This window comes from Prunus mume, linkage group LG6 (genome assembly GCF_029339155.1).
Source record: "Prunus mume cultivar Tortuosa linkage group LG6, ASM2933915v1, whole genome shotgun sequence".
Classification (NCBI taxonomy): domain Eukaryota; kingdom Viridiplantae; phylum Streptophyta; class Magnoliopsida; order Rosales; family Rosaceae; genus Prunus; species Prunus mume.
The window spans coordinates 15466093-15475923 of record NC_142703.1 but is presented as its reverse complement, the minus strand read 5'-3'; the positions used below and the strand labels follow the sequence as shown (position 1 = coordinate 15475923).

Here is a 9831-nt window from a genome sequence, read left to right as displayed (position 1 = left end):
GGTATATGTGCTCTAGATTAATTTGGAATCTATCGCATGCCAAAGCCTCTTTCATGTTTTATGATATTTCAATTAATTTCTGTGTTTATAAATCTGTCCAACTCGTGCAAGGATTGTTAAGGTGTATCAATCCTGTAACTGCATGAACGTATTTGTTGATCTTAGATTGGGCTCTGACATTGCACTATATTAAGAACTTACACTCTCAGCTTCACACAAAGGTTTCCATTGTCTTGGTGCATTATAAACTTCATTAAATGATCTATCTATCTATTTATTTTTATTTTGCACACCACACTCTTTTCCTTGAAGTCCTTTGAATATCTCTTATCATGCACTTGTCTCTCTTTGGATTGCCATAACACTACTGTGCGTGAGTTCTTGATCTGTTTATAATTAAAAATTAAAATTAAAATTAAAAAAAGGGTGTCAACTACTCATTGCTCAGTAACCGGGCCTCTTGTCTAACTAACGTCGAGGTTCGAGTCAACAGGTTGTGATGGTTTGCTATCCTTGCTTATCTTTGGAGCCTTCATAATTCGGATCAGTATTTCCCCAGGGGTGCTTCATCACCCAGTTGCCTCCAGTCATCTGACATAAGCACACCGATTGACCATCCGTTACATGGATCATGTCAAAAGCTAGATATAGTGAGCCACAAAATTTGTATTAAAAAATATATATATATTTATTGATCTTCTTATACTTACTATGCACTTAGTGTTTGTGCAATCTTTGGTGGGATTCGTCTTGTGTGGACATATTTTTTGTGCTTAATTGAAAAAGAGTTCATTTAACACATTTGCTCCTTGATGGTAGACTCATTTGATGCCTTTTTATCTTTCACCATGACTGTGGTATGCCTGTACTGTTCTCTATGAGTTTGTGAGTCTCGTGTGCTGTCGTGTGTTTGTCCCTGACATGCTTTGCTTCACATGCGTTCAAGACAGCAAAGGGTTTGTTGCTTCTTTCATTCTTTACCCACAAACTTGGCATGTTTATGAATGGAAAATAATTATATCTTCAAGAGAACTTTGGGTCTGCATCTACAGTATGTTTTATGTCTTGATTGTTTTGAGCTTTCTGTCTTGAGTGTATTGCTTTTGTTTTTGTATGTTTTGGTTCTTAACAACTTCTCATTATTCTTTTTAGTTCTCTATTTTCTGTCGCTTATCCAAAAACAAAAAAACAAAAAAAAAAAAAAGAATTTTCGGCTTGTTTTCAAGATAAAGCCTCTATATATAATGCAATTTTCGGTTATTCTCTATGTCTTTATATGTTGGGAATGCAATCTGATTTTTTTATTTTTTATTTTTCTTTTCCTCTTATATATGCTCCCTTATGTTCATTCTTTGCCCTTTGGATTTCCTGACAAAAAGGGGGAGAAATTGTGTTGTGGAATTAAGGGGGAGAGATTGTGTTATGGAATTAAGGGGGAGTTGTGTTGTAATTCTGCTTTGAATTATATTTCTTCTCCCACATGCTTCACTGGTTTTGTTGTTTCATAATGTGCAGGGATTCAGAGCTTCAAGCTTAGAATAAGAATTCATTTGTTAAATCCCATGTAATTTCTTTTGAGTTGTAATAGGTGTTTTGTCTAGGAAATGCCAAAGGGGGAGATTGTTAGTATGAAATTTGTATTGTCATTTCCTAGACTCTAGCATAGGTTGGGAGTTAGTGTGTGAATATCGTTTACTAGACGTTTTGGCGCAACATATTCAATCCCAGGTTTCCAAAGCATAACTTGACCGATATGAGGAATCTGATTTCAGGTAAATCATGACATAATCATGCATTCATTATAGGATTCCTAGTTTGAGTTATTTTCACTTAAAGTATTTTTATCTTAATCTTATTTTTAATAGGATTAGATTTTATCTCCTAATATTATTTCCTACTTGTTTGGGCTTATTAATTTGTTAGGTAGATATTGGTTTAGAAGATGGGCTGGAGTAGAAAGTCCTCACATTGTGCATTAGCTGGCATGAATCACATGGCATGAAATATTCTTGCATCAGGTTTTGGGTAGTAGTAGTTGAATAGGATTAAAAGTCTTTGGTGAATGGATTTGGTTGTTACGTAGGTTCTTGAGTAAGAGAACCTGTTTTGAATAAAACCTAAGGGTATTCTTTTCACAAGAGCAGCTTTTTAACGTATTGGTTTTCTTTGGAATATTGAAGCCGTTTTGCAAAAGCTGCTGTGCTTATTTTCTTAGATAAGTCATCAAGTGTTCCTTGTTTACTTGGTGATTTATCAAATCCTTTCTTCATTCATATTGCATACATATGCACGTCGGTGACTCATACGGTTGAGGGCACCAAGACTGTGGTGGTAGTTTTCCTCCGGTGAGCTTGAAGCAATCGTGGCGTATTGCGTTCAACATAAGGAGTGTCGAAGATCATCCCGTGACAGAAGTTGAGTTACGAAGAAGTCGGTAAACATTATCTAGAATGTGTCTAGGATAAGTGTGTGAGTACTTCTCGTAATCATCGTTCTATAGTGGATTTGTGTTGGATGAGGAGTCCCGTGAATTTTCCCCAGGTGGGGTTTTACCATGTAAAATAATTCTCTGCGAGTTCTTTTATTTTATGCCCAGCACGTTACATGATTGATAAGCCATATCAATCCTGCTACCGAAGTTTATTTTGATTTATTTGATTAGAATCTTAAATTGGCCTATTCACCCTCCTATAGGCATTTTGAGTCATCCTGCAGGTATTTTCAGACGTCTCATGTGGATTTTCATATAAGTTACAAGATCATTTCATTAAATTTAAGTAAAGTTACTATTCAGAAAAATCATGTGGCTAATATAAAAGTCCACATCTATAGTCCATATATAATACATTCATCATAGAACGACTCGTTTAATTAAAGGGCAAATTTCCTAATTTCAATGTACTTTTTTTATTTATTTAAGAAAACCCCTTATTACCAATATACACAAATTAAACCACAACATGACATACATCAATTTATGCATATTTTTAGAGTTACCTTAACTAAAACGTGGAAGAGTTGCGTTTTCTCCACCATCATTCACTATCGTAAAATTCACATCAGGTGGACAGGAAAGGGCGCATGGACTTGAACTGTAGCGCTATTATTCGTCCATATTTCTTCACCCACTTTATTTCATACATTTCAACAACAACCAAAAAGTATTCTTTCAACCCATTATTTCCAAACAACCCATATCCATTCTCCTTCATATTTTTTATTTTTTTGGATAGATCTCCTCCTCCTCCACCTTCACCTTCACCTTCTCATTCATAATCATATAATACGTATTACAAGCATTGCCTTTTTCTGGAACGTCAGTCAAGTTTGTAACTTACAAGTCTTGTACTACATAAAGCAGTTTCAGTGGGATTGGTCACATTCATTTCACGACAGAAGGAAGCTGCTTCAAGCAAACAAAAGAAGAAAAAAAAAAATCAAAGACAAAATAGAATTTGCTTTCTTTCTTGCTCAGAACTTACCTTTTCCTATAATTTTTATAAGGGACATTTTGGAAAAAGCAAAAGGAGAGAGAAAAATTTTAAAAGAAGCAAAATGGACAAAAATGCCTTTATTTATTTTTAGATTTCTAAGGAATCCAATACATTTGTATGTCTTTGATTTGAAAGTTGAGTGGTTTTTGTCTTTTTGAAAAAACTTTGACTTTTTCCAAAAGTAAAAAAAATTTTATGTCTAAAACCTAAAAAACCTTTTTTGGGTTTATAAATTTTAAAAAAAAAATTTTTTTAAAAGGTTTCGGAAAAGGAGGGAAACAAAGCATGCCTGTTATCAAAATCAAACAATCCAAAATCCGAAAGCAAAGCATTTTATCGCACTTTTGGGAGGTCCAACTAATTGTCAAGTAAATCCAGCCCAACTAATTTTAAATTCCTAGATTCGAATCTCATAATAATTATATATTTAAAGACGTTTATGATTAAGTTTTCAAATAACTCAAAATTGCGTTTATTTACGAAAAATATTTCAAAACACGGCTTTTCTTTTTCTTTTTCGAATCTTTCATATTAAGAGAGGCGATAACATAAACATACTAAATTTACACATACTATACAAATGCTAGAACTCGAACCCTAGACCTTTCCTGAAGGAGCAATTGCTTCAAATCATTATACTAATAGGTCATTTGCAACTTCATTTTCAATGAACATATACGTAAAACAATTGTTTTCTTCTTCTTTCTAATGAGGCAGGTCAAGAGGCTCCTGACCTTAAATACAACGGGACTATAGTCTAAAGCAGACAAATCAATAGAAAAGTTACAAGTGACCAGAGAAGAAATTTTAAGTGATTATTTTTCCTAATGATGAACCCACTTAAAAATGCTTGACGTTTAAGTCAAAGCATCATATTCATTTAGCAATCTTATTAATCTTCTTTCTTCATAATTAAAAATATAGTTTAAATGCAACCACTCATTTAGATAGGCCTTTATCCACACAAAAGAGGAGAATTTGAATTAAAACAAGCAAATAAATGGCAATGGACTCTGATAATATACAACAATCCCATCTTACTTGCTCTATATATATATATATACACACACACACACACACATCAGAACAAACAACATGCATTTCATGTTGGAGATGAAAGGGAAGAGGAATTCTAGTGTGGGGCCTCTCCAACTTTACTTCCATAAGATACACGTGTCTGATATTCCAACTAGGTTTTGGTCTTAAAAGACTTTGTTGTATAAACATTGATGGTGATTTAAAAGGAGTCTTGAACAATTTCTATTTCTTTGCTTAAACAGAGGGCACCCTTTTTGTTCTCTGGTTCTTTGAGAATTGCCCTGCATCTGTAGATTGTGTGCAAGTAAAGCTCCATAGCCAACACCTCAATGGAGCTTGTAATTAACTTCTTCTTCTTCTCGATCACCTTTTTTTTTCTCTCTACCCTCTGACCCATTTCTGTGTTTTTTTTTTCCCTTGCAGAGACTCGTTATCATTGCAACTCTGTTGGCTACCATTTCTCTCCTTGATCTTTCTTCAGCCCGCAAGGTTTCAACTTTTTAATTAATTTCTCCTTTCTCTTTAATTCAAAACTGAAAACCCATTTCATTTCTTGTTAATTTATAAGCATTTGCTCAACTTAAAGTCAACACCAACCATTTTTCACTCTGTCTGTTCTGTTTCCTCTGTTTTCTGCAATTTCCAGGAGGGGCAGAAATGCATCAAGAACAGCGACTGTGACTCGGGCTTGCACTGCGAGACGTGCCTTGCAGACGGCAACGTCGTGCCCAAATGCACCAGAACCCAACCCATAAACCCCATTTCTCAGGTACCCAATTTGTTTGATTTTTTCAGTTCATTTTCAGTTCATTTTCAGCTTTAGTCTGTCTGCAACTGTTTGATGTGGTTGTGCATTTATACATGAACAGGTCAAAACGCTGCCGTTTAATAGGTATTCATGGTTGACAACCCACAATTCGTTTGCGAGGTTAGGCGAAAAATCGGCGACTGGCTCTTTAATTCTTGCTCCTACTAATCAGCAAGACTCCATTACCGATCAGCTTAATGTATGTCTCTTTCTATCTTCTATATTTTTATGCATATATAAATTATAATATATTCATTTGTTTTCTAATTTCGTGGAAGCTATAACGAACTTCTTGTTTGATTCGGGAGAAACTTGGAAGAAAATCATTGAAGAAATGCGTGTGTTTTGTGTTTGTTGTGTTTTTTTTTCTTTTATTTGACCGAGGAGAAGAAATAATTTTTTATTAAAAAAAAACACAGAGGCCTAGAATTCAAGGCCACGCGGTTGAGGGGTGAGGCCCTGTCACTTATCGCATTGATGACATTCAATAGATTGCTAACCTGAAAAAGGACCACACCATGCGTTAATAAATGAGGAAGTGTGAATGGGCTAGCCTAATGAAAAATTGTTTAACTTGTAAATCAGTTGTCTCGTATTCGAACTCTTATGATACTTTTGTAATGTGAATGTGTGAGAAACCCTCTTCAGTTTAGACTATCGTATTTAAAAAAATTGGAAAAGTTGAAAGTGAGTTTTTGTTTATGCTTACATTTTTTTTTTCTTTTTTTCTGAATTTTTGTGCATAACAATATCGTTTGGGTTATTGAAATTAGCAACTTAGCAAAATATTGAGGTTTGGCTAGTTGAATTAGCATGAAAAATGATGGTTCAATTCAAGGTTCATATGGGCTCCAATAAGTAATAATGGACACTCTTGCATGTAGGTTCTCACGCTAGGTTTTGATGTGAAAATTTGAAATTTCCAATTCAGGTAGTCTTGGTTGGCTGTTGTGTGACCTATTTGTTGTATGCAAAAATAGGACTTTACATTGCATAAGCACTTTAGAATGAGGTAAAAGAACTCAAAAAGCACTTCGTAATTTAGAAGGGAGAAAAAGTGTGTAATACTACGAGTCTTGGCTTGCCCGGCACGAATATCCATCAATTGCGCTGGTAGAACCGTAGAAGAAGGGGGCAAGTGCTAGACTTTTTACCCACCATTATTATGGAATTAGCCATTAGGTGTATTTTGACTGATAATTTCCTCTTCCTCTATTTTCTAATTGGGGAAGAAGAGAATAAGCATACATCCAAAAGTAAGATATATACATATATGTTCATAATGATGATGATGACCACCACAACTACTTGCAAAATACACCCGTCATGCTTGCTCTATAATATAAGCATCACTCTACCAAAAGAGCCAAAATATTGACCCACATAGATGGAAGTTTTATACAGATGGTGGAAAAATAAATAAAATGATATTTTTCAAAATATTATTATGAATTTTTTTTTTTCAAAATGTAAAAATAAAATATTGATTTCGTGCATTATTTGTTTTCATGAATTTTATATGCTAACAAAATTGTATCATCTTGCAGAATGGTGTTAGAGGGTTAATGCTCGATATGTATGACTTTCAGAATGATATTTGGTTATGTCACTCGTTCGGGGGCAACTGCTACAACTTTACATCTTTTGTAAGTATAGATGCGAAATAATGAGTTGTTGCCGATAATTTTTAATTAAAATGTCACTTAGGGTACTAATATCTATAATTACGGGTTTAGATTAGATTAAAGTAGAATGTCGTTTGTATAAAAAAAAATTACTGGTTTTCATCATGTCGATTAAGTGATGAACTAATGAAAATCTTAAGTTGATGAAGTTTAAATGAAGTTTAATTGAGTACCACATAAATGGGAAGCCTGGTTTATGTGATAGTAACACGATAGGTGGTTATGACTCAAACTGTCATTAAATTTACTTTTAAAGATGATATTTTCTAAAATTAATTAAATTGAATAATTTCTGTTTATATTTACTAGACCCTTGGCACATACTCCAATTGTTTTTTTTTTTAAATTAAGAAAAGATAAAATGGGTAGTTATGTTTCGTAAAAGTATGACCTATTATCTGATTTTGTTTTTAATTTTATTTTGTTTTAAATTAAAAAGTATGAATTTACCATATTATCCTCGTTTAATTAATAATTTCAATTCTTAATGTTTGAATTAACCAAAGGTATTATATATATATATATATATATATATATTAAAAGCATCTTTTAAATAGTAGTACTAATTAATCTACAATCTGATTTACCAGCAACCTGCCATTAATGTTCTCAAAGAAATTCAAGCATTTCTTCAAGCAAACCCATCAGAGATTGTGACCATCATCATTGAAGACTACGTTACATCACCAAAGGGCTTGACCAAGGTGTTTGATGCTGCTGGCTTGAGAAAGTTCTGGTTCCCAGTGTCAAGAATGCCCAAAAATGGCGGAAATTGGCCAACTGTTGCTGATATGATCCAGAAAAATCAGCGTCTGGTGGTTTTCACTTCGAAACGAGCAAAGGAGGCCAGTGAAGGGATTGCCTACGAGTGGAACTACGTGGTAGAAAACCAATGTGAGTCCTAATTACGATTTTGAACATGCTATTTTTCACGCTGATATTGTGTTTATGTCCAAAACTACGTCGCTTAATTTGAAACTTGATTCAGATGGAAAAGGTGGCATGATTGCCGGGTCGTGTCCAAATCGAGCAGAATCATCTCCCATGAACACAACAACAAAATCATTAGTCCTAGTAAATTATTTTCGAGATGTTCCAGACTTAGCCCAAGCTTGTAAAGATAATTCAGACTCATTGCTTCGCATGGTCAATACATGTTCTGATGCCGCTGGTAAAAGATGGCCTAACTTCATTGCAGTTGATTTTTACAAGGTATATTAATATTATTTTCCACAATTAATTTAAAATACTGGCAAAACAAAATTAGATGGATGCTCAATTTAGTGTGTGTGTGTGTATAAATGTACTTCCAGAGAAGTGATGGTGGGGGAGCTCCTAGAGCAACAGACGTGGCAAATGGTCATTTAGTTTGCGGGTGTGGAACCATCGCCAACTGCAAGGTGAGTAATATATATCCCGTGTATAAATCTCTGATATGTTATGTTATCAGATTATCAATCTGAACAAGACGTTCAAACAAATATTAACCTAATACGGTCGTTTAGATACACGATACTTGTTAATGTATTCTTGTGTACACAGGCCAATATGAGTTTTGGAGTATGTTCAGAGCCTGAGGCTGATGTTATCCCTACAGCTGCACCAACAAACACCAACTTCGGTTATTCAAATTCAAATGGGGGGCCAGTTCAAATCCAGTGGTTGTTTGGGAGTCTTCTTGTGAGCCTTCTCCTGTTGTTGTCTTCGTAGATTCTGCATTCTTTAACATAATAAAAACAAAAAGGAAATCTATTCTCTAACCAGCATGAAGTTGACTGTCAATTTGGAATTTGAATTAGTGTGTTGAATGGGGCTCATGTGATCATTAAAAAGAAATTAACAGACAGAAAAACAGCATGCCTTCCAGCTTTTTGTAATTGTGGGAAACTTTTGGAGGCAATCTTTTGTCATTGTGCACATGGAGATGGAGGCATGATGGATTTTATATTTCTTTAAGATTTGCTGTGTATATCTTTTCAATTGATAACAGAATTGTCTGAGTTGGGAACATTTTTGTTGGTGAGCATGTGGTGTGTGTGTATATATATATATTTATATTTGGTCTACTCTGGCTGCAGAGGTATACATGTCTACTTTGGCTGGGAGTTGGAAGGCTTTTCATTTTGAAATATAATAGCTCCACTAGTTTAGAGGTAGTAGAAATATTGATGTTACCAAACCCACTCACGTTTTTGTTAACAGAAATTTTTTTTTTTTTAAATTACAAGAAGGTTTGATGTTTTTGTTAAATACTCAGCTCCTTTGTTTTTAAGGACTCAAATTGCTCCGGTCGCCAGATTAGAAAATAAATAAATAAATCTGAATTTTAACATCAGCATCGAATTCGGAGTTGAGAATCGAACACACTACATGATTAACTGACCAAACTCATATTTTTTACTTCAACTTCTTATTGAAAAGCTCAAGGATATGAGTCTGGGAAATTCAAGCTTTCAATTTTAGCAGAATTGTGGTTCCTTTTTGTTGAAACATGCTAGCTTTCAATTTTTTTTTTTTTAAAGGTAGCCTATTTTTCTCTCAACCACTTCAAAAATGACTCTTTTTTCAAAAATAAAAAATAAAAACTTTAATTTGAGCTTGGGTTTTAGTTGTACCACAAGGAATGGGCCATTTCATTGAGAGCTGAGTATGCCTCAATGGTGGAAGGTGGGCTTGGGGCTTCATTGATGGGCTCCAAAAAAAAAATTATGAGCGATGGGCTACAAAAAAAATAATAATTTTTGAACAAGTAGATGAAATTTTTTTCTCCGAAGTGTTCTAATGATAAACTCTTTACTTTTCTTCC

General features: G+C 34.1%; 1 protein-coding gene across 1 annotated transcript; it reads left to right on the top strand.

Moving 5' to 3' along the window:
- The first annotated feature begins 4685 nt into the window (after positions 1–4685).
- On the top strand, positions 4686–9091 carry LOC103335240 (PI-PLC X domain-containing protein At5g67130-like). Its single transcript, XM_008238250.2, has 9 exons — positions 4686–4870; positions 4956–5021; positions 5179–5301; positions 5402–5539; positions 6888–6986; positions 7616–7919; positions 8014–8237; positions 8339–8425; positions 8568–9091. Exons 1-9 carry the CDS (start codon positions 4862–4864, stop codon positions 8733–8735), a joined length of 1218 nt encoding a protein of 405 aa, XP_008236472.2. The 5' UTR covers positions 4686–4861; the 3' UTR covers positions 8736–9091.
- Positions 9092–9831: the final 740 nt, after the last annotated feature.

Excerpts from the sequence above, each read along its gene's own strand:
- LOC103335240 (XM_008238250.2), top strand. Across the intron at positions 5,302-5,401 it reads CCATAAACCCCATTTCTCAG|GTCAAAACGCTGCCGTTTAA; the intron begins GTACCCAATTTG and ends ATACATGAACAG. Across the intron at positions 7,920-8,013 it reads CTACGTGGTAGAAAACCAAT|ATGGAAAAGGTGGCATGATT; the intron begins GTGAGTCCTAAT and ends AACTTGATTCAG.